Source organism: Alternaria arbusti (genome assembly GCF_024043155.1).
Source record: "Alternaria arbusti strain BMP 1465 chromosome Unknown scaffold_4, whole genome shotgun sequence".
Lineage (NCBI taxonomy): Eukaryota > Fungi > Ascomycota > Dothideomycetes > Pleosporales > Pleosporaceae > Alternaria > Alternaria arbusti.
In genome coordinates, this window is record NW_026249944.1 from 2,038,708 (window position 1) to 2,061,737 (window position 23,030).

Sequence of the window (23,030 nt, forward strand, 5' to 3'; positions counted from 1 at the left end):
AGTCGCATATTGGGAAATGACACAGCGGCCTAGGAAGATCTGTGCGCTGCGAAAGGTATCATGGAGGTCCGTGTGTGTGTGTTGGTTCGTAACTGTCGAGGTTGAGTCATTGCTTCAACCACTTCATGTGTAAATACCCTACGGAATTCGTTTCCCAAATTCTAAACTTGTATCTATCACACATATAAGCCCAAAATCAGCAAACTTCACACCACCACAGAGCTGGCACAATCTTCGTCTCAGATGGCCTCCAACAAAGACTTCAACCCCGACAGGGACCTCGTTTACTTACAAGTAACCTACCCCAAGAAGAGAGATCTAATCGGGCCCTACTTGATCACCGAACACGGTCTTGACGCAGCACGGAAGCGTCTTCTCAACCTTTGCAAACTAAACATTGAAGGAATGAACGATATCCTACTTGCTAAGATCGGAGATGAGATAAACCCGTCGGGCTTCATCTTCCAAGCTCTCAAAAAGCGCCGGACTATAGCGGGCGATCAAAACCGCGAGGGTTTTGGGGTCAGCAGCTTGTTGTCGGCCAGCTCTGAAGTTGTGGAAAAGATCCGCGAATGTGAAGAAAAAGGAGAGAAAGCAGATTTGTACACTGTTTACTCGTGCAGCATGCACAAAAAAGAGTTGATGGATTGGCAAGAATGCTTCACACCATGCAAAAAGGCTGAAGACATGCTCATTTGGCCTTGCAAGCAGGGATCGAATGGTGTTGAAACTCGGTTGAGTAGCATTGGTGCCCAGACCGGATCATTGTTGACAGCATGCGACGAGATGAGGGAGCTAAGCCAAGCCGTACCAGACATAGAGAAATGGCTCAACGATTATACGAGTATGCGACAGGTCTTGATAGTTTTGAGGGTTGTCGCGAACGATGCCGAGGGTCAGTTGGGAATGTTCGTGGGGGGTGCCTCCCAAATGACAATACCTCTGAGTCAGCAAAGCTGTGTCATACGAAAGTGACTGTAGGCATGGCCCAATCGATGACTAGAATGGCTGCAACTCATTGCTAGTGACTCAGGTCTGTAGTATATAAACTGAGAACTTACTGCTCATTCCAATTTCATACCAACATTGAACATTCAAAATCGCCTTCTCCTCCAAATCCCGAAAGTATCGCCACAGTCCAGCGGAGCATCTAAAAATATACCCATCATCATGACCGACGAAGCGAAAGACGTGTATTACTGGGCCTTCACGAAGTACTCCGCAATAGAATATGCGGGCATCTTTGGCGATTCAGCGGAGGAGCGGAATTCCATGAAAAAAGCCATACATGACCTCTGCGCATCAGAGAACAGAAGCCACCATGGTGTATCGGTAGAGGAACTCGATAGAAATATCGACGACGTTTTTAAAGAATACCCGGAGGATGATGACGAAAAAAAACTATACGGTGGAGCGATGGACAAAGATGGCCACTTCTTGTTTTCTGTCCACAGGGCAAGAAACCGCGGTCAAGGCGTGGCGGAGGCACTCAGACAGCCAGATCCGCCAAACATATATCAGTACAGAATTATATACGCCGAAGATATTGCGGACGAGGATCTTTTTATCCCTGCTTCACAGACTGAGCTACGCGATATGATAGCTTCTTATGTCACGCCAAGCAGCAACCAGTTTAGGGATGGGGGAGAGTGGGCCACATATACATCCAAAGAAGAGGCTATAACCTATGCTAAGCAGCAAACCTCTAAGCAGAGGAAGAAATTGGATGGTAAAGAAAGGGTTTTGGACTGCTGCGTCGAGCCTTGGGTCAGTGTCGTGACGCAAAGAAACCACACGACATATGAAGACTACCTGACACATATTTTTGTTGTCACAGAGTGGAAACGCGACAAGACTTCTGGTAGATGGATTCAGTCGGAGATAACGACAGCGAACGCCATGTCCGAGTTCCACGAGGATGCCGTATTCTGGGTCACCATCGATCCTCCAGACCACGGCCTTCCTGAAAAGTCTGTTGGCATCTACGGTAATTCGACCGAGGAGCAAAAGCTGTTGCGAGAAGATTTATGGGGGTGGTGTCATATGTTAGCAAGAGACTACAACATTCGTTACATGACGGAAGAACGTCTCGACGACTCGTTGTTAGAGTGGCAAAAGACCGGAAGATACCTATACGATATCATGGACACGGAAGATGTGAGGTTTGGTCAAATCGAGGCTGAGAAGAAGCCTAACGAGCCCGTCGCAAAGGCCCTCAGCGAACGGCCTGTGCGAAGTTTGTATTGTTACGAGAAGTCTGCCATGCCTCGTCAAAGCTACCAGAACCTCAGAAACAATGGCGTTGAGTCTCCAGAGGAATTTAATACGCTGGACCGAGTTTTGCTCAAGCATCCTTCACATATATGTGAAGAGAAGGTCCAAGAAGCGGTGATATACCGAAATCATCCGAGTCTCGTTTCTGTGGCTGTACACAAATCCTTTACGGACCGTACTAGAGCTATTGAGTACGCGGGACTTCAACTGAACCACGACCGCGGCAAGGGCTGGGACTATGGTCAGGGACCAGTTGGGGACAATGATGAAAATTGGGCTGGTGTCGTTCGTCTCGAGTGCCCTGTTAAAGGCAATGAACAGCAGAAGTGTCATGTGTTAACACGGTTATATCTGGTTTCGGAACGACGCGAAAAACATGTGAAGGGCGGATCTGGTCGATGGGTGGAGAAGACGGAGTAGTCTACAGTGGCATGGATGTAAGTAGTATCTGTCGGAGGGTACAAATCCAATGTGTAATTTGGTAAATCTCAACGAAACAAACTCAGAGTGAAAGTCGACTGGCAACGGTAGTCAACAGCGATCAGCCGTGCTGGCTGACTGTGAAAGCTCTTCTGTCCGTTGAGTGGGAGCATAGGAAGTGGGGCGCATATCGACAGTATTGAAATACGCTTATCTCGTTCCTGTGCGCGGCAAGGAGAAGACGTACTACACAGCCTGTGAAGAATGCGAATGTGCAAGCAGAAGGTCGGCGTGCCTGCCCAGGTGCGTCATGGCTCGGTTGGTGGCTAGCGCGAGTCGACGCGTAGTGAAGCGGGACCCGATCAACACGGCTACTGCAGCCCAAACACGACTCGGCGCAGCGAACAAGCAACACCAAAGCACCCCGGGCTCCATGGAGTGCCCTGCCAGCCAACATGTCCTCCCGCAACGTGCCCACGATGAAGTCGCTGTCCGGCGCTGATCGCCGCTCCGTCAATGCCAACTACACGTCGACTGCGCGACCCCGCGTCGCTTCTGGAGAGGAACTCGACCGTCGTAGCTCGACCACCGCAGCGTCACATGCCAGGAAACAGTCAGCACCCATGCGCGCAACAGGCGCCACCTCGGGCGAGCGTCGCGTCGAGAAGAAGGAGGTGCGCGAGCGGGAGACGGAGATCAGGCGAACAAAGAGCCCGTTGAAGCATGCCAGTGAAAGCAGGGCGAATGCGCGAAGCCGCTCAGAGAAACTCCCGCGCGACGTCGACCGACCCTCACGCAGCGCCGCCTCGCAAAAGTCTATCCCCGAAGAGCCCCAGATGCCGTGGGAACCGCAGGCTTCTTTGATACCGCACACGACCGCCCCGCTGGCGACGCGCATCTCGATACCTCCGCTCGCATCCACCGCGCCTATATCACTGCAGCCCACACCGCTCGCAAAACTATCGCTAGAAGCACAAGAGAAGGCTATACTGGAAGATCTGTTGTTTGTGTTCATGGGTTTTGAGGGACAGTACATTCGATTCGGCGATGGCTACAACCCCCACGAAGAGAAGGAACGTCTGGTAGGGCCACAGTTCCGCCTGATGCCCGGCCTGGACCCTAGTCTGAGGGATCTGACCAAGTCGATGCTGAAGACTGCCACACACTACATTGCCGTCGAGACCTGCGTAGAGGTGCTCAGTCGGGAAGAGTACGGTGCCGTGAACCATGCCTTGTGCGCGGCTGTACGACGATTGCTCAAGGACTACCTCATACTCGTTGCGCAACTTGAGCACCAGCTGCTGACGAACGAGTCCTTCACTCTACACGTCTTGAGTCTGCATACCAAACAGACTAGCCACATGCTCTTCCAGCTCTACACCACCGGGATCGAGCTGCTGAAAGCTAACGGCATCTTGGAAGACGAGAAAGACGAAGACTCGGCCGATGATGACAGCAACGACTTCGAAAACATCTTGGAGTCGTTGCGTGAAGGAGGAAACGCCGCCAAGAAGCTCTGCAAAGGTGGAAGTGTCCTCGGACTCATCACCAAGCGGCTATCGTCCATGTCGGGAGATCCAGCGGCTCGCGCACTACTGACCACACTACTACGAGAGGCTAGCAGACCGTATATGGCTATGTTGAACGAGTGGCTACATCACGGCGGCATCAAGGACCCGCATTCCGAATTTCTGATCAAAGAACAAAGAAGCATCAAGCGAGAGAGATTAGACCAGGATTATACAGACGAGTACTGGGAGAAGCGATACACGATACGCGATGCACTTGTACCCCCACAGCTTGAAGCCGTCAAAGACAAGGTGCTTCTGGCCGGGAAGTACCTCAACGTTGTAAGGGAATGCGGAGGCGTCGACGTTAGTAAAGTCGTGCAAGACGCACCTACCAGCTTCGACGATCCACGCTTTCTGGACAACGTCAACTCCTCATACGCATATGCAAACTCATCCCTCCTCAATCTGCTTCTGACTACACACCAACTACCGGCACGATTACGTTCACTAAAGCACTACTTCTTCCTCGATCGCTCCGACTTCTTCACCTACTTCCTTGAAATGAGCGAGCTTGAGCTCAAGAAACCAGCAAAGCATGTTAACGTCGGCAAGCTGCAGTCGCTGTTGGATCTCGCCACTCGACATGCTGGATCAGTCGCTGTGGAGGACCCATACAAGGAGGACATCAAGGTTCAGATTAACGATACTGGACTCACGAATTGGCTCATGAAGATTGTCAATGTCCAGGGTCTCGACCAGGATGCTGCCACCGCTACGTTATCCAACTACACACCTGCGAACTCGGCGCCTATCACTGATGACACGAACATCACTGGATACCAAGCGCTAGTCTTTGACTACGCCATGCCCTTCCCGCTTTCGTTGGTCGTCAGCAGAGTTACTCTCACTCGTTACCAACTACTTTTCCGATACCTACTGAGCTTGAAGCACCTCGAAACGGATCTAGCCAAGTGCTGGGGTGAGCAGGGCAAGAACGCAGCCTGGAAGCACCGATCGAAGAACCCGCGGATTGAACAGTGGAAACGCCGAGCGTGGACACTACGAGCGCGTATGCTGGTCTTCGTCCAACAACTTACCTACTACTGCACGTCTGAGGTCATTGAGCCAAACTGGGCATCGTTGATGTCGCGGATAAGCGAAGAGAAGAAGCAGGATGCAAGGGCCAAGGGGAAGGCAGCAGAGGACGAGAGCGGCGGGCCTCAAGTGAAGCGTACTGTGGACGAGCTAATGCAGGACCATGTTGACTTCCTTGCGACTTGCTTGAAGGAATGCATGCTTACTAACAGTAAGCTGCTTCGAGTAAGTTGAGCCGCACTTTCATGGCCTGTGTGGCTGCTAATCACCTTCAGATCAACAACAAGATCATGTCAACATGCAGCATGTTCGCGTCCTTCACGTACTCCCTCTCCCGCTACCTCGTCACCGGCGACCCTGACCTCGTCGCTCAAGTCAACGCTTCCTTCGCTCCTCCTCCTGCCAAGAACTCCAAAAACCCAGCTGCTACTCTAGTCGCTTCCACACACCGACCCACTACACAGTTTGTATACGACCCCCAGCGTGTCGACAAAATGTTCGACATGCTAGCCAAGTACGAGGAGAACTTCACCCGGCATCTTAAGATCTTGCTGGATACACTAAACTACCTCGCTGCCACCGAGACGGTAGTCTTCTTGAGTCTTTGCGCACGGTTGACGAGTGCTGGAGAGGGTTTGAGCGGCTTCCAGGTGCCCATGGGTATGGAGGGTATTGCCTAGTAGGCTTCGGCCTTGTGGGAACTAGGCGTTGTTTCATGCATTGCATTATTCTGGGTTATTGGTATGGGTTATGGATTCAGTCTGCAAGGCGCCAAGCGAGCGATACCATAGTTGTTTGGAATGAGACGCAACGAATTACGGCCATAAGGTTCTTCAGTCTTGACAAGTGCGGTATCACATGTCCTGTTTGGTGTATGAACAAAACATTTGCCCATATTCGAAGTAATTGGCACTGCCTACTCTACATGGACGCTTCTAGTACGTCTTGAACGGGCATCCTTTATCAGCGCTCGAGCTCTTAGTCTTCTCCTTGACCAACTTCGCAGTGAAGTCCATCAACTGCTCGCCCAGCTTCTCGTTGTTCGCCAAGTCACTACCCGGCTCCCGTATCGCAGGCGGGCAGATGTACTCGCCAGTACCCTCTGTCTTGGTCGCCGCATACATGGTGCTTACGCAACCCTCAAATTGCGTCTTTTTGAACGGCGCCATACCAACACTCATAGCGTAGCCGCCCAACGGGTAGGGCTCGTGGATCATGTCGACAGACTGCCGTGTCTCGACGAAACCGGGATGTGTAGCGTTGGACAAGATGTTGGGGTGCGAAGAAGAGAGGTGACGAGCCAGGTATCGTGCGTACAGGATGGAAGCAAGCTTTGCGCGGCCGTACTGTCCCATCGCGCCGAGGTCTTGGTTGAGCTCCTCGAGGGATTCAAACTTGACATCTTTGGGTGCGCTCTCGTGTGCATTGGATCCGAGTTGTACAAGACGGACCTTGTTGCCCTTGTCGGCTGTCGACTTGATCAAAGGCAGCAGGTGAGAAGTCAGGACTACATGGCCCATGTGGTTGATAGCCATGTGTAAATCGACGCCGTTCTTGGCGAGCTGGTATGTCATGATACCCCTTGCAGCGTTGTTGATCAGGATATCAATCCGGTCTGTCTTCTTGGCGATTTCGAAAGCGACTTTACCGGTTGCTTCCCAGTCCGAGAGATCGCACTTCATCCATTCGACTCTGCTGGCCTTGTCCTCGCCCATCTCTTCCTTGATGGCTTTGAGTGCATCGTCGATGATGTCTTCGCTCATGGAGATGATGAAGAGCTTCTTGATGTTGTGGGAGAGGAGAGTATGTGTGCATCCGTAACCGATTCCTTCTGAGCCGCCAGTCACAACGGCGACCTTGCCGCTGAGATCTGGCACTTCCTCGAGAGAGAATCGCTGATCCGCAGGTGCGAGGTCATGGGCGCCAGAGACAACCTTGCCGAGATTCTCGGCAATGGCATTCTTTACTGACTGCATGGTGGAGGATGTTTCAACTGGGCCTTTGAGACGGTCGTTATTGTTTGGAGGAGTTGACGAATAAGCTCTGGATGTGGTAGAAGTGATCCTAGCAGCGGATACGCGTGGTAAGGATGATGTAGTTACAAAAGATGACTTGCAGCAACGCAGGGAGACGGCACCTCTAAATAACTTAGTAGACTGCATGGTTACAGCATGTGTCACAGGACAGCAGCAACCATCGTGTAAGCACAAGATCTGAGGTCATGGTATACCGTGACGAGCCGCCTTCCGCGGAGCGAAAGCAGCCAATGCCATTTTGTCTTGATGTCAGCACTTTTTCCTTTTGGCGCGTTCCTGGATGCTGTGGAGCTTGCATCGGGAGCGGGTCGTTGATGATCTCGTCATGACGCGTTGATGGACGCCTGCATGGCCTGCGTGTTGGCGAGGCTGGAAGTCTGGAACTATGACGTATTGGGCATAGTGGGGTGGTTGTTATCGATAACGGCGCGACTTCCGAGGTCAGCTTCACGCGACGTTGGTGGTCCCCTAATCGAGTAGACGAGAGCATCGTCGCTGCCCTCATCCACGACACTATGGTAGGAACGCTCAACGGATACAGGGACCTCAGGTATGTATATCTTCAATTGGAGTAAGTGCGTCCGCGGAAAGACAGCAAACGCAATGGCTCCTTCTCAACACCGCAAGCTGTGTAGTGAATGCGAGCGATTGGAAAGCGACACAACCCCAAACATTACAGCGAACTACCAAAACCTCGATACTAACGTTTTATTGCTGTCAGCTGCAAACCTTCACCAACCGAACAATGTTCAAAGCAAGACCGGAAAAGAGCACTAACATGCGGCAGAGTGCGATTTCACATCATCTTCACCCAGACCGGGCCGCCATGATCTCATCAGCAGACCAATCCTCCTCAGCCGCGCGTGAGCAGAACGCCACCAACCCACCGGTATTCGAAAAGCCACCCACGAGTACCACGCCTCTCCCACCCGATGTGGCAGCCGCTCGTAAAGCTCGCATGAACGCCGACTTGATCGGTGCCTTCAAGAGCACTTGCCCTCCCGGCACAACCCCCTACATAACAGGTGTCGGATTGTATACCCACGTTGAGGGCGCACCACCCCAGTCGCCAATGTACCCCGACGAGAACCCACAGCCACAACCCGAATTCTTCCCTATACGCATACCAGAGGGTCGAGGCAACGAGAGCTCACAACCGGACGAAGAGGTTCATAAGTTATGGAACGAACTCGAGCTTGCTGTCGAAACAGAAGAAGAGTTGATTGCTACAACCGAACTTGGGCTTAAGGAGCTTAGGAAGCGGTATCGTGCTCTTCCTCCTCCTAAAACCTCGCGGTCGCCGGTACAGCGCGGTCAGCAGCAGTCGGATGTGACGCAAGGAGATACAGCAGCTCAGGGTGGCACAACAACGAGTGCGGGAAGCATGAGCGCTCCCAGCGCGTCCACCAAACCGCGCGGCCAGTCGCTAGCTAGCGTAATGTCTACTCTTGCGGTAGGAAATGGAAGTGCGGACAGAGGAGGCACCGAAGTGGAGCGAGGCAGAACGACAACCACTACATCTACTACGGGCTTCTACGCTCCCGATCCGCGTAGACAGGGACGATGAGAGTCAAGAAGGATCGGGGCACCTCCACAACAGAGCACACGGGATATTAATCGAAAGTGGCTATTGGATTGACTCTCTTCTTGGTCGGTTCTACTTTCGGATGTACCGTTAGTGTGAGTCTATCATGATGTCTATGCGCTGGACTTCGAGGCTGTGTGTATGTCAAATTCATCACATTGATGCTCTCATGCTACCAAGCTAGACAAATCCTTCATATACATGATTGAGATGCGAAAGTATTATACGTACCTCGCTACATAAATCGCGCCAAAGACAACTCTACCATACAGACCAAACGCATTCCACGGCTATGTTATCTCTTCATAACCAACACTTATCCCATCAGTATCCACATGCGCCACACGCATACCTGTTCCATAGCTAAGAATAAACCAATTCTCATTCCCCGCCCTCAGCCCGCGTCGTATCCACGAGGCATTGCGCCTCTCATATCTGACTATGATGATGAAGAGCAGTACTATCAAAGCGACGGCTAGCGCCATCATCACAGTGAAGAAATGGTCGATGGCATTTGGTTCAAGATCCCGCGTAGTGGGGGCCATGCTGCACGCACTTGAACCGGGATCGAGCGATGTGAAAAGGGAAGAGTGAAACGATGAACATGTTGAGCACGATATCGACCTGTTCTTGACACATTGTGGTGCCGTTGTTATGGCAAACTGCCGCACCAACGTATTCGCATAGTACGAATGTACAAGATTCACGGAGGCTACGAGGGCATTGTAAATAAAGACAGCAGAACCAGGGGATGACGGTTTGTCTACTTCCTAGAAGAGCTTGTGCTGTCCAGTGAAAGCACGTTCATAACTCTAGTGAAAGACATATGTTCTCGTTTCTTCTGCAGGTATTCTTTAAATGTCCACCAGCAGCCAGACACATACACCCCTCAACCCAGTTTTACAATGTCCCTTCTCTGGATGCGCGCGTCATCTCATGGCCTATTGAAAGCAATGCTCGAATCGGCGAAGCAGCTACTGCCAAATACCGGAGCCCTAATTCTCGCGTTCTTAGTGTGGCTAGAGCTCAAGACTGGAATCGTCCTTGCCTTCTTCGCGCTTTACGATAAACACCCCCAATTCATCCACACCCTTTTACTGACAATCAGTATCGGAGTCGTGTATAGCCTCGCCCGCTTCATCTTCCGGCTGCAAAGTACGCCAAAGCCCGCTGATCCATTCAGATCGGCGCCATACAGACACAGACGCGAAGAGACTCCCATGTTTCCACCAGGCATGGAGTTCGATCAAGTTCAAGAAAGATGGAAAAGAGAAGGTATGGAGAAGCCGTTCGTGGAGGAGCGGGTGTTTGGAGCAAGAAGACCGGAGGAGGTGCCTCCAGCGCGGAGACCGCTATTCAGTGTTCCTACAAGCACTTTACCGAGGCCGCAGTCAAAGAGACCGCCAGTGAATGCGGCGTTTGGGAAGGCTGGTTGGAGCTAGGGTGTTGACAGCGATATGAGGCTTTCTTTTGGGGGGCGATTCTAGGATAGAGGTACCGTTGCGCAGAGACGTGGGGCATTCAAATTGCGGTGTACTACTACATAGAACGTCTAGGATCTTGGGACGTTGATACTGGAGGACGCTTGAAGAGTGCAGTTGTTGCCGCAGCAACTACGTGGCAAATCACAGCCTGACGGGAAGGAATGAAACGGCCATGTTGTCAACGCTCGTGTTGTTTGGCTGGCTTTCATCACATGAGACATGGACAAGAGTTGAGAAACAAGCGATTCACTCAATCGAGAGGACCGTGAAGTAATCACGCGCCGATACATCACAGCAAACGCTCGCGGTCGCCTATAACTTCCGACCGCTTGATCTTTGAGTCCAATCTCCTACCACTTGATCCGATCACCAATAATTGACTGCAGCCTCATAACATCATGTCAGGCTTTCTTATCAATCAAGAGCCGCCTACTCGTCTCGAGCGCTTCGTTCAAGACACTATCGACTCATCCAAAGGTTTCTTCGCCTATCTGTTCCGTGGAAGCTGTCTCGAATACTGGATGCTTGACCCCAATGGTCAGACCTATACACTCTTCCTGATGACGCTGCTAGGCGTCTCGACCTGGCTCCTCGTCTTGAACCACAACTCAAAGACTGTCGTAGCTTCAGAGACCGAGCAGGACTGGCCGGAGAGCGAAGTGGCTGTGGAGATGGACATCGACGGCGGCGAATGTCAAGGCGACGAACACCAACCATCCACTCCGCGTCCCTTGTCCTTTCCCCGCGAAGATACACCCATCATGCGCAAGCTAGCACCTCCCGGATACCATCCTGTCAACGCGCATATCGAAGGCTCGCCTTTCCGAGTAAAACAACCTCTGGGACCTCGCGTTCGCCAATCCGTACCGTCTGCCCATCAGTCTTCCTCTCCGCTCAACCCCAGGCTTTCCAAAGCTTTCTCGACTAGGCCCCTAGAGCGCGATAACGTCCCGAATTTCGACAAAGACCCTCCGGTAGCCAAAAAGACTCTACAGGAAACCAGCCGTTCTGATGCGCATGACATCTTTGAGGGGCGGAAGACGCAGAGCCCTGTGGTTGCTCACTGGTCAAATGAGGGCGGCCAGCGCTATGATCGAGCGACCTTGAGGCGCGAGGTGGCTACCAAATATCTTTCGTAAGCTCGTCACGTTCTGAGATTCATCCGGCGTGCCTCGTCGCGGCTTCCCTATCCGCAATTGGGTTTCGGCGCTCTGGGTCTAGGGAAGGTGGCATGCGCGGGTGAGGGAAAGTGTGATAGCGATAGCGATGGAGGTCGCGAGGGCCGACGGATGGGGAAGTGTCTGCCTGCGTCATTGGTGACACAATCAACACGCGAGGGTAGATAAACAAGCGAATGTGCACCTACTTGATAAGACAACACTACTCTTTCTTCCGTACTTCCTTACCTCACCTTGATCGAGTCACAGTCTCGCAACAACAATCCGCGATGACTGCATGCACGAGCTGCGATGAGCCAACTAACCTCGATTGCCGTGGGGATGTGTCACCACGCCATACAACGGTATAGGCAGCGATCTAGGTTTATGCCGAAGTTGCCGTTCGAGGCGCCAGATGGACGCCTGGGCGCCTGCGCCAGACTGGAACGCCCTCTTACAGCTGAACCTCCTCTTCATCCGCGGGGAAGTCGACGTCAATCCAAACCACCTTGCTCCCCTCAACGAAGAGTCCATGCCGCTCGTACCTGGCCTCATCGAATTACACAAGTACGGTATTCTCACATGCAATTCCCAGCCATTCGAGAAGTCCAGCCAATTCATCACCGGCGAGGGCTGGCTCCAGAAGCGACAGCGTCCCTATCTGCACTTCATGCTCCCGACATTACACCCGGATATCGACATTGTCAGCGTTGATGATCTCATCGAGAGCCTTTTCGCTGATAAGACTATCCTCGTGTCTGTGTACTCAGAGTGCGACGGATACTCCAGAACAAGCGACAGGATGGAGTGCAAGCGACTCGTCCCACTAACCCCTGGTCTCGACCGAGATACTTACGACTTCCGTACAAATGCGTTCTGGAACAAAGAGGCTGTTACGACACGCCGGCGTGCAAAAACTTTCAAAGGCTTGACGAAGAAAGCCTGTGAAGAATGCACTTTCTTCCCATACACCTCCGTGGCCTTTTTGACGCTTAGCACTGATCAGTGCGGTTGCGCAGATGACGACAGCAACTTCAAGGCCGCTACAGTCATGAGGCCCCTGGCAATCGGTATCATGGCATGGAAGTGGGGCTCGGACCTCGACCTACAAGATCTCTTGCGACGACATTGCGAAGAAGCGGGCCTGAAGAATGTGCTGAATGTTGAGTCGAGGATTGGACGGCAGCACATGAACTTTGACGGTCAAGGTGGTTCGGAATGCTCAGAGTGAACAATGGCCTCATGGTGTATGTCGGAGCTTTTTATGCTTGGGGTCATCTTCATAGGAAGTGCGGTTTAGAAGAGATTAGGGGAAAGAGGACCCCAGAGTCAGAGGATGATAGGTATCGGCGATGACATCGTCAACGCTGCACCTTTTGTAGCTACCCACTCTCACAGCGGCGATTAAGAATGTAGTGAAGAATGAATTTTTTGGCTTTAATTCCAATGCGTACATCTATATGCCACGCTCCTGTTTCATCTACGAGAAGAGAAGACGTCAGAACACGAGTTGGTACCTGCCTAATGCGGTAAAGCGCATGTAAACCTCAAGGGCGCAGTTCCGACCCATACTTCGGGCTTCCAAAGTATCTCGAACATTCCTTTTAAAGTTACGCCCTCCAAAATTTCAAGTGACTCAATCGACCATCTATCAGAGCAGGCGAGCATAAAACGTCGCATGTACTGTCGACTTTCCAGGCATCCAGCGTGCGCAATCCTCTTCCGCGGCACCATAACACAAACACCAAAACGGGCATCATCAGCCCGCCACATCTACGATACAACTGACACGCATTTCGTCTTTGATACATCTCGACCGATCATCAAGATGGCAGACCCTCTATCTCAACGAACAGACCCCCTCTACCAAAAAGACGGCCAAAAACACACGCATACCTCCGCCATAACCTCAATCCACGCACTATCATCCCTATCACCAGAAACCCAATCCCTATTCAAACCACCACCAGAAACCGAACCCTATGTCCTAACCACCCCCTCAACCATCTTCCACGCCCAAGGCGGCGGCCAACCCTCGGATGTTGGAACCATCTCAACGGGCAGCACAACATTCCACGTGCACCAAGTCCGCAAAATCGATCCCGCGATCTTGCACATGGGCGTCTTCTCGCCTTCCGACAAGAGATTCCAAGAAAGCGGAAGAGAGGTAGAAGCAGAGCAGAAAATCGACACCTCGAAACGGCACCTACACTCCCGGATCCACACCGCAGGCCACGTCATCGGTCTCGCCGTCGCGCATCTAAAAACCACTGGTACAATCGCTCCCGACGTCGTCGACGGAAAAGCGTCGCACTACCCCGGCGCCGCATTTGTAGAGTTCTCAGGCCTCATCCCGGGAGACAAGAAAGCTGCAATTCAAGCAAGAGTCGACGAGATGGTTGCCGCGGACATGGATGTCAAAATCCATTTCTGGGATGAGGAGAAGGCGAAGAAGGAGTGTACGGGGGTTATGGAGACGCTGAAGGGAGATGAGGAGGATGGCGTTAGGGTTGTGGAGATAGGGAGTGAGGGGAGTTATCCGTGTGGCGGGACGCATGTGCAGAAGTTGAAGGAGTGTGGGAGGGTTGTTTTGAGGAATATTAAGAGGCAGAAGGGGATTACTAAGGTTAGCTATGAGGTGCAGGACGTTTGATGGGGTTCAGTGGCTGGGTTGTGCACATAATGTGCATTGCGAATATATTCAGCTTTGTTCCTTCTACCTGGTATCATGTCCTAAATCCTAGAAAGCCGGCTCCACTGTTTTACCTGCGCCTAACCCCCCGCGTGCTATCATGCGCATCTGTTCTCACAGATATTTTAAAGTGTCTCCTAAACATCTCCACAGGTCTAGCTCAAGTAAGCAGCCAAAGCTTGCTTCGAAACATCGTCCAAACGTTCTTGCACAATCTTGACGATACGGCCGCCGTGACGGGCATCCGCATCTTTCAAATATTGAGCCACCCAAGCCTTCACATCGGTGATTTCAGGGAAGGGATCACGTGGAGCCTTCTTGCAGGTGTTCAGCTGGGTGAAGCCGACACCGAAACCGAGCTCGTCGACATCGGCATCGGGGATGATGTCATCTGCGGAGGTAGGCATAGGCGGGTTGACCAGTAGCTCGATCAAGCGCTGTGTGGTAAGGGTCCAACCCTTGGGGTAACGGCTAACGAAAGCTTCCGCGTCGCCCAGGGTCTTGGTGAACGACACAACTGCGGTCTTGCGGTCGGTTGGGCGGGCAAGCTTCTGGGTGTCGGGAAGAATGACAGTCAAGTAGATAGGCTTGAAGATGCTGTTGCGAAGTTAGTAATTGATGCCTACAATTTGGAGAATCTTTCACTTACTCATTCTGGACCTTGTCGGACTCTTTGATGAAGAAGTCGGCGCCAAGTCCTTTATCCAGTCGCGCTGAAACGAAGTGATAGAACGCAATGAAGCGCTGCTGGAAGTTCTCTGTCTTCATGTTCGACAGTCTTGTGAGCATTAGCTGGAGGATGGTGACAAAGTAGGGTTGTAGCGCATCCGCTGGGATGTGCGCAACGACAGCTTCAATCAGCTCGAACGAGTATGTCTCGTGAGCCTTGCTAGTGACCAGCTTCTGGAAAATACCCAGAATAGGCTCCAATTGGCTGCTTGTCACGATGTTCTGTGCGTCGCGAGCAACCATTGCACTCAACAGTCGGGCTAACGCAGGAACGTTACCACGCTGCTCCCAGACCGCACCCTTGAGGATGATGCCGAATACACCCCTGTAGTATTCGCTCAATTGGCCTGAAGGGTTTGCTTCTAACAGCGCGGAGAAGATTTGGAATATGTACGGAGAGAATTCTTCAACGTTGTTCTGCAAGCAGGTTGCAAAGGGCTCGTACAACTTTTCCTCGAAGAACTGAGGATGCTTTGGGGCACAGAAGCGGACAAGTGCCCCTATACCTTCGAACATGTAGTACTGGAAGCGAGGGTTGCTAGGGTTGTGCCTGATGACCTTGACGATGTTGATGAAGCTTTGAAGAATCGACTCGCATATGGGCAGCACATCATCGCGTATGAAAATAAGTACGCGCATAACGCACTTCATCAAGAACTCGTTTTCCTGGATCTTTTCCGGGGCAGAGCTCTTTGTGATAAGCTTGAACAAGTGCGCCAGCAAGTCTTTCGATGAGCCAACAACGTCTGACTTGGGTATTATGGGTTGCCGTTTGTCGTCTGTCATGTACAGAGCACGCTCGACAGCGATGGCAGCGTATGTGTGAATGACATAGTTGTCGTTGCCCAGCTGGTTCACCAGCAGGGGGAAAGCAGCGCGCCAAAGGTCTGGTGATAGCAGGCTGCGGAAGACGTACAGGAATTTGATAGCATCAACCTTCAGAATGGGCGATACGTTTTGGGCCTGAAGGTCAGCTGCGACGTGTGTCTGGAAGAACTCGAAAATGTTGACGTTCTCGTTGACGCTCATGATACCTTGGCCAGCGGTAGCGGTTCCCTTGGCAGCAATGGCGGTGAAGAGGTAGACTGCGGTATCCTTCGACTTCCAGTTGTTTTGAGGGTCTGCCGCATAGTTTTGGAGGTAGGCGTCGATGTACTTCTGGGAAGTAGTCGTGACAAGGCCCTCGAAGCGGTCCATGAGTTTACGCAGGAAGTTGGTGGCAGCACGTCGTCGCGTATCGTTGTCGGACCCCTCCAGGTCTCTCCTGATGAACTCGATCGGCTCATCTTCGAACAATTCCACATCAGACTCGCGCAGAGTAAGATTTGGCAAGATGACCTTCTCGATAATCTGGACTAGGACAGACTCGTTGTTGAAGGCTTCGGCATGTTGTGTGGATGCGACGGCGGTGAGGAACTGTAGCGCCTTGCTGACCACGATGTCGTACTTGGTCTCGAGGCCAACCGACATGAGGAAACTCCAGGTGCTTTCGATGAAAGGACCCAGGTGCGACCCAAATGCGTCCTCGTATTTCTGAATGTAGAGCATGAGCACCTCGAAGATGCCCGCGCGTACGTACTCTTGCGGCCCCGACTCTGTGTCATCATCGGTGTGTAGGGCGGGGTTGTCGAAGACAAGGTACTTGTGGAGAAGGCCTGAGATGATTCCGATGTGGTCTTCGAAGACGGGGGGCAGATCCTGGCAAGAAAGATCGTAGAACAGCTTGACTAGGAGATCTAGCGTTGTGAAGGCGCTCTTGAGGACCTGGGGGTTGCCTTGGGAGTTTGTGATGAGGGCGTCGGTGTTCTCGAGTAGCTGGAGGAAGGGAGTGCCGAATTTGGACAGAACGTGGTTGATCTCAGTGAAGAGGTCGTCGGAGCGGAACAGCGGCCGCCAGCGCTTGAAGATGGAATGTGCGACTTGGAGTACGCCGTTGTTGACGACGGTGTTGTCGGGTGTGAGGCGCGAGACGAGGTCGTCGACTAGAGTGTCCCATCGCTGCCAGAAGTCGCTGTCGGCAATGGCGCTAATGGCCTCGCCGAGCTGTGCTTGCAGACTGGCAGGTACCGAGACCATGAGGCCAATGAGTTCCCTCTTGATGGCCACGACTTCGGCCTCGGGCAGCTTGTAGTTGCCATCCTCGTCGACCCAATTCCGCTTTACGAAGTTTTTGAAGTAGAGGGCGGCCGAGAGTCGGGTCGTCTGGGGGTTCGCGTCCGAGGCGACGATCTGGAGGAGGGAGAGGGAGAAGCCGGGCTTCTTCTGCTCTTCGCTGATTGCGGCCTCCGCTGTGAAAAGTTAGCATCGCATGTTGCGTGGTGTGGGGGATGGAGGGGCAAGATGGTAGTCTGGATTCCAGACGAATGCGGATATAATGAGGCATAGAAAGGCTAGTCTGCCTGTATCCTGCGTATCCAAGCATACGCGCATTCTTTCCAGAAATGCAGGCTACACCACATGAGCACTGCGGGAGACACTGCTACGCACCTTGCTTGTTCTGCCGCGGGTCGAGCGACGCCTGGAGCAGCTGCGAGAGGGTAGCGATATCGGCAGCCATGGTGACGGGCGTAGGGGTGCAAGTGTACTGGACGGGTGGCTGGTGGACAGAGAGCTCGACTGTTTGGCCGATGGTTGCTGTTTGGGGTGTCCCACTCGCGGCGCTAGGGCCTGTCTCTGTGTGCAGGGATCAGGCCCATGACCCCAGCCCTGCCCGGCGACGACTGCTCTTGAATTCTGGATGCCGTGCTGCTGTCTAGCAAGCTCGAGTCCGCTACGACGCTGCCTTCCCGCCAGGCGTGACCCGTTGCTTTCCTCCTCCACCCCCAGATGGGCTCCGCCAGCCGCCCCGCCTCTCCGCCGCCCAGCACCCATGATAGACTCGATGCGCCTGCGTTCCTCTCATAGACATCCTCTTGGGCCCTCTCCGCCGTAGTCGTCGAGCCTTCGCACTCTCCACCAGGCAAACCCCATCTGCGCCGCCGCGACCGACGCATGTCTCCGCCGGCCGACCATGTCCCCCACACGCCCGACCGCCGCTCCTCCACCCAGGCGCTCTTCACGGCCTTCCGCTCTCTGACCGGCGGCCGTCTGAAGAGCCCGACGCCGCCGCCCTCAATCTCGTCCGCCACCAGCACGCCTGCGCGCACACCTTCGCTGGGCACCATCCGTCCCGGCTCCATCCCTAGCCCGCACTCAGCCGACGGTACCCTTCAGCGCATCAGCCAGGTCACAGGCCAGCGGACGGGCAAGCCTGTGACGGGCGGCCCTCCCGAGCTGCACGACCTGATAGACCAGCTGCAGCGCAATCGCCCATTCGCCGAGCGCGTCGTGGCCGTGGACAAGATATGCGACATTCTCGAGGCGTATCCGGTGCAGAACATACTGGCCTTGTGGTCGGTCGCGAGCGACTTGCTCCTTCCCGAGCAGCCAGACGATGTCGCAGAGGCGGGGTACAAGCTTCTCAAGAGCTGCGCATCGCTTTCCGACCTGGCGAGCATCGAGCGCACTCTCTTTTTCGACGCCGCTTGTCTGCGCAAGAACGACCGCTATTTCGATAGAAGACTCGATGTCATCGCCACCCTCACCAACGATGGGCGCAACATTGATTCCTGCGAGTCGGGCATGGTCTCCTTCATCCTCACTTCCCTCGATAGCTGCTTCCAGGCCAGTTGCGATGCCTTCCGCGGCCTGAGGGGCAAGTCCAACGGTAAGAGGAGTGCTGCCAATCCTCCTCCAGAAGTCGCCAACATGTTTCGCGCCTTCCAATTTGCCACGGATATCTGCAAGTTCAATGCCAAAGTCTTCACCGACGACGATCTGGACCTCCTGGTACGACGGACCGTCTCCATCTGCAGGGCCACGACGCATCGACCCGATGTCGAATGTGGCGTCAAGCTGTTCGATACAATCATCACCTATGTGCACATACCCAAGCAATCCCTGCGACCCTGTCTCGAAGTTCTGTGTGAAATCCATAAGAGGATCACCGATCTCCAGGATCAAGCCTGGAATACGCTGAGCAACCTGTTCAAGTCCCATGTCGGACAAGCTGCCATTTCTGAATTGCTGCATCTGCTTTTAGATGGCCCATCCCGGGAGACTCTGGAAAACGAGAGTCTCAAGAAGAAGCTAGACAGCATGTACAGGGGCACTACTCTGGTGTTGCGCCTTCTGCTTCTGGAAGATGGTCGCAACGAGCTGCCCAAGGTCCCCATGTCTTTGCTCTTCCCAGCCCTGAAAGCGTCAATCAGGACACCTGGCACCGACCAAGAGCAGATAATCATAAGTCTGATAGATGCGGTTCTGGCTCAAGAAGGCATGAGAGATCTTTTGCTTGCTGAAAGTGACTTGGGGGACATGCTGCAGGTCATACGTGTGTGCGCCGAGCGTGACGACGAGCGTGTCAGCGCCAGAGCATCCAGATCAACAGATCATGCAAGCAGTGCGAAGAAGGACGTCCTTGAAAGACAAATATCACCTCATGCAGACAGTCTGTCCAATGCTGGTACGTGTACACCCAATCACAGGATACCCCTTACTGACGAATTCTAGGCGGACCAGAGCATGCCAACGATGTCTCCGGGTTCTTTGAAAGAGATGCAACATCCCACCAGGAGCTCTTCCGACGTGATCCAGAGGACGGTATCTTTCAGGTTCTTGTCAAACTAGACCACATCAGCGACGCACTTGACTTCATCCAACGCGAGAGTGTCATGGAGCTTTTCTTGCACCTTTCACACCGCGTAAGCGACGCGACCGCGGAGCGAGTGATAGAGTACTTTGTAACCGGACGCTACCTCAATCCTTCCCATGCCGGCTGGTTTGACCTCTGCCATCGACTGGTCGCTGGCATCTTCAACGACACCACACGGCCACGCTCGCTCCGACTGCTTGTGCTCCGATCATTACGGGAAACTAACCAGGCCGTCGAGATGCTGTGTTCCAGCGAAACAGTATCGCAGTCAGAAGAACTCCTTTTGGACCGGATTGAAATGGAAGATGACATTGAGGTTCTGCAGGAACTAGTAGATTTCGCGGTGTACGTAGCTGATCGAGAATCGACCGCCCGGTTCTCCGAGATTGTTCAAGTCTTGCAGCGGCGTCTGGACCGCCCACGGACTGCATCTACACCTTCGCTACCGTCATGGCAGTCTCACCAATTTCTGTTCAGAGAAGATGGATGCTCCCCTTGTAACGTCATCGCCACTGCCTATGTACGGCTTTTCACTCGGAGCGTGACACATTCGGCCCAAAAGACACGCATCCTTTACGAGCTCCTAAGACAGATTGCTGGAAGAGATGCATACGCGCATGATGCACGCCTTACAGCTCTCAAGTTACTCTTTCGTTTGCGCGCCGACGCTCGCCATGCTTTGATAGTTAGCTCTTCATCAGAAGGTCAGCGGATTGCCGCAGAGCTCTGCCGTACAGAGGAAACAGCTATTGCGCCAGAAAAATTTGAAGATGGTCCAACATCCGATCACAACAGATCAGAAGACAATTCTTCGTGGCGGGACCAACGCAAAACCTCTGGTTCAAGTCCTCGTTCTTCTCTCAATCGCCACACCGGCCGCTCGAATGCCCCCGCGGGCCGCGTATCAAAGCCGATACCTCCTTTGTGGATGTACCCTGGCCCCAAAGGACTTCCCGAGGAACCGCCATCTGAATCTAGTCGCGTCGTCTTCTCCCATATTGATGCGGAGAAATACCCTCTCAGCGATGATATCCTGGACATGGAAGTCACATTGTGGCTGGAGTTGATCATTTCACTCCTACAGAGACCACCCGATTGGGAGATTTATAGCTACGTACTCGTTCATCTTGGGCCTCAGCTCTCCAACCAAGCGTTGGTCCGCAGTTGTGTCGCCCAGCTCAAAATGTTACGAAATGTTCTCTGCGAACAAGTACGGAATGCAAGCTTCCACGAACCACCGCCGCACACGCTCCTGAAAAAGGCTGATGTTGCCGTCTGCCTATTTCATATATTAACAATCATCATCAGCTACCACGAGTACTTCGAAAAGAGCGAGGAAGATGATCTTGTGAAGGCCTTCCTACAAGGGATCGTGCAGTGGGACAGAACGTCAAAATGGTGCATCCACGCACTTTCAGTCTGCTGTTTCGAAATACCACTGTCGGTCAGCAAGTCACTCGATAGCATCGTCCAGAAAATGTCGCAAATCATCACGAAGCCAGCTACAGCGATACACATATTGGAATTCCTCACCTCCTTGGCTCGTCTTCCAGAACTTTTCAAGAACTTCCGCGAAGACGAGTTCAAGCTAGTTTTCGGTGTATGCTTCCGGTACTTACAACACATACGCGACCAGCGTGACCGGACAGCGAACGGGCATTCGCTACAAAGCGGGCATCGGACATTGCGACACAGCGGCGCATCAAGAGACTTTGCGGCATCGCCCGATCTTGGGGCCAACAAGCCAAGAAGCGTCGAGGACGATCTACCTCAGTATCTATATTCCCTCGCGTATTACGTCATCACATTTTGGTTCATGGCGTTGAAGATGGAGGACCGCCCAAAGCAGATACCATGGATCACAAAGAATCTACACTATACCGACAGCTCCGGACGGCAAATTATGGAGGAGCAAGGACAGGTCATTCTGGACATTATGAACATGGTAGCATATACAGATCGCGATGAAACAACACGCGAGGAAAGTTCCTTCAAGCCTGGCGATGGAGAAGTCTGGAAGAAGACATGGATCGTTGGTAATGCTCTTGTGACAATAGAGACCGCTGCAAGAACCGGTGCCTCTGTTGTCACGACACGCCGGCCGGTAAGTCTTTCTGCTTGTGTGTTGTCAGTACATCTACTAACTTTTGGCAGTGCGGTACCCGCTTTATCAAAGTACGGCCCTTGATCACGTCGCCACCACGACATCAAGTTCCGATCACCATCGGCCTTGCTTCCCAAGCATTCTACTCCAACACATATGTCGGAATTCTGCCAGACGATATCTTCCAGTCATTTTACGCCCCACTCGACCTGAGCAATCCACCTATTCCGTTACCCGATGACGAGCCGACACGCCGTGCTATTACTGTATTCGACCGGATCGCAACGGTAGACAACTACAAAATAGGCGTCATCTACATCGGCGAGGGCCAGACGAACGAGAGAGACATTTTCATGAACGATATGGGATCCCCAGCATATACTGCTTTCCTTAGTGACCTAGGTACATTATGCCGTCTGAAGGGGGCGAAGTTCAATACTGGTGGTCTCGACACACGCGAAGACAGGGACGGCGAGTTCACCTATGCTTGGCGGGACCGCTGCATGGAGCTTGTCTTCCACATTCCTACAATGATGCCAACCAACCCCGACGACGACATGACGTATCCAAACAAAAAGCGACACATCGGCAACGACTTTGTCAATATTATCTTCAACGACTCTGGCTTACCTTACAACTTCGACACGTTCCCGTCGGCCTTCAATTATGTACATATTGTCATTTCTCCAGAGTCAAGGGCCAGCTTTGTCGACCGTCGACTGGATGCAGATCCCGACGGCAGGAATCGCTACTACAAGATCCAGACCATCTCAAAGCCAGGGTTCCCAGACATATCTCCTGCCGTCGAAACCAAGATTCTTTGCGGAAAGTATCTGGCGGACTACTGCCGCCTCATGGCTATTAACGCCGTTGTCTTTGCCAGCGTTTGGTACATCCGCGAAGGTGGTGATTCCATATCGTCCTGGCGTAACCGACTTCGCGAAATTAAGCGTCTCCGAGAACGCTATGGCGCGAATGATGCTCTACCAAGCCACCCACCACCTTCGTCGCCTGCAGGCAGTCAGGGATTGTCAAGTCCCCCGTCTCGCGAACAAAACCAAATTTCGCCATTCCAGCGCATGAGTATCGCGACGCATATCACCGATGGGACTAGTCGCAGTTCCATCAGTAGCTCTTCGCACGACGTTTGATTTTGTAGACCAAAAGTTGTTTGTTCCCGGTGTTGCGACAAGTCTTACACATATACATATACCCAGGGGTTTTATGACCTCACAAAAGTTTGTTGATTT

At 52.9% G+C, this 23,030-nt stretch overlaps 8 protein-coding genes across 8 annotated transcripts; 6 read left to right on the forward strand and 2 right to left on the reverse strand.

Annotated features, from left to right (window-relative positions):
- Positions 1-3,149: 3,149 nt before the first annotated feature.
- On the forward strand, positions 3,150-5,980 carry J4E86_004332 (uncharacterized protein; the record flags this gene model as incomplete). Its single annotated transcript, XM_051444875.1, has 2 exons — positions 3,150-5,525; positions 5,576-5,980. 2 exons carry the CDS (start codon positions 3,150-3,152, stop codon positions 5,978-5,980), a joined length of 2,781 nt encoding a protein of 926 aa, XP_051304500.1.
- A 255-nt stretch (positions 5,981-6,235) lies between these two features.
- On the reverse strand, positions 6,236-7,276 carry J4E86_004333 (uncharacterized protein; the record flags this gene model as incomplete). Its single annotated transcript, XM_051444876.1, has 1 exon — positions 6,236-7,276. One exon carries the CDS (start codon positions 7,274-7,276, stop codon positions 6,236-6,238), a length of 1,041 nt encoding a protein of 346 aa, XP_051304501.1.
- An 886-nt stretch (positions 7,277-8,162) lies between these two features.
- Positions 8,163-8,903, forward strand: J4E86_004334 (uncharacterized protein; the record flags this gene model as incomplete). Its single annotated transcript, XM_051444877.1, has 1 exon — positions 8,163-8,903. One exon carries the CDS (start codon positions 8,163-8,165, stop codon positions 8,901-8,903), a length of 741 nt encoding a protein of 246 aa, XP_051304502.1.
- A 1,900-nt stretch (positions 8,904-10,803) lies between these two features.
- On the forward strand, positions 10,804-11,544 carry J4E86_004335 (uncharacterized protein; the record flags this gene model as incomplete). Its single annotated transcript, XM_051444878.1, has 1 exon — positions 10,804-11,544. One exon carries the CDS (start codon positions 10,804-10,806, stop codon positions 11,542-11,544), a length of 741 nt encoding a protein of 246 aa, XP_051304503.1.
- A 433-nt stretch (positions 11,545-11,977) lies between these two features.
- On the forward strand, positions 11,978-12,793 carry J4E86_004336 (uncharacterized protein; the record flags this gene model as incomplete). The annotated part of the gene is made up of 1 exon (XM_051444879.1): positions 11,978-12,793. The coding sequence occupies one exon, from the start codon at positions 11,978-11,980 to the stop codon at positions 12,791-12,793; it is 816 nt and encodes a 271-aa protein (XP_051304504.1).
- A 597-nt stretch (positions 12,794-13,390) lies between these two features.
- Positions 13,391-14,215, forward strand: J4E86_004337 (uncharacterized protein; the record flags this gene model as incomplete). The annotated part of the gene is made up of 1 exon (XM_051444880.1): positions 13,391-14,215. The coding sequence occupies one exon, from the start codon at positions 13,391-13,393 to the stop codon at positions 14,213-14,215; it is 825 nt and encodes a 274-aa protein (XP_051304505.1).
- A 194-nt stretch (positions 14,216-14,409) lies between these two features.
- On the reverse strand, positions 14,410-17,540 carry J4E86_004338 (uncharacterized protein; the record flags this gene model as incomplete). The annotated part of the gene is made up of 3 exons (XM_051444881.1): positions 14,410-14,851; positions 14,904-17,271; positions 17,471-17,540. The coding sequence occupies 3 exons, from the start codon at positions 17,538-17,540 to the stop codon at positions 14,410-14,412; spliced, it is 2,880 nt and encodes a 959-aa protein (XP_051304506.1).
- Positions 17,541-17,974: 434 nt separating this feature from the next.
- J4E86_004339 (uncharacterized protein) lies at positions 17,975-22,931 on the forward strand (the record flags this gene model as incomplete). Its single annotated transcript, XM_051444882.1, has 3 exons — positions 17,975-19,487; positions 19,535-21,780; positions 21,831-22,931. The coding sequence occupies 3 exons, from the start codon at positions 17,975-17,977 to the stop codon at positions 22,929-22,931; spliced, it is 4,860 nt and encodes a 1,619-aa protein (XP_051304507.1).
- Positions 22,932-23,030: the final 99 nt, after the last annotated feature.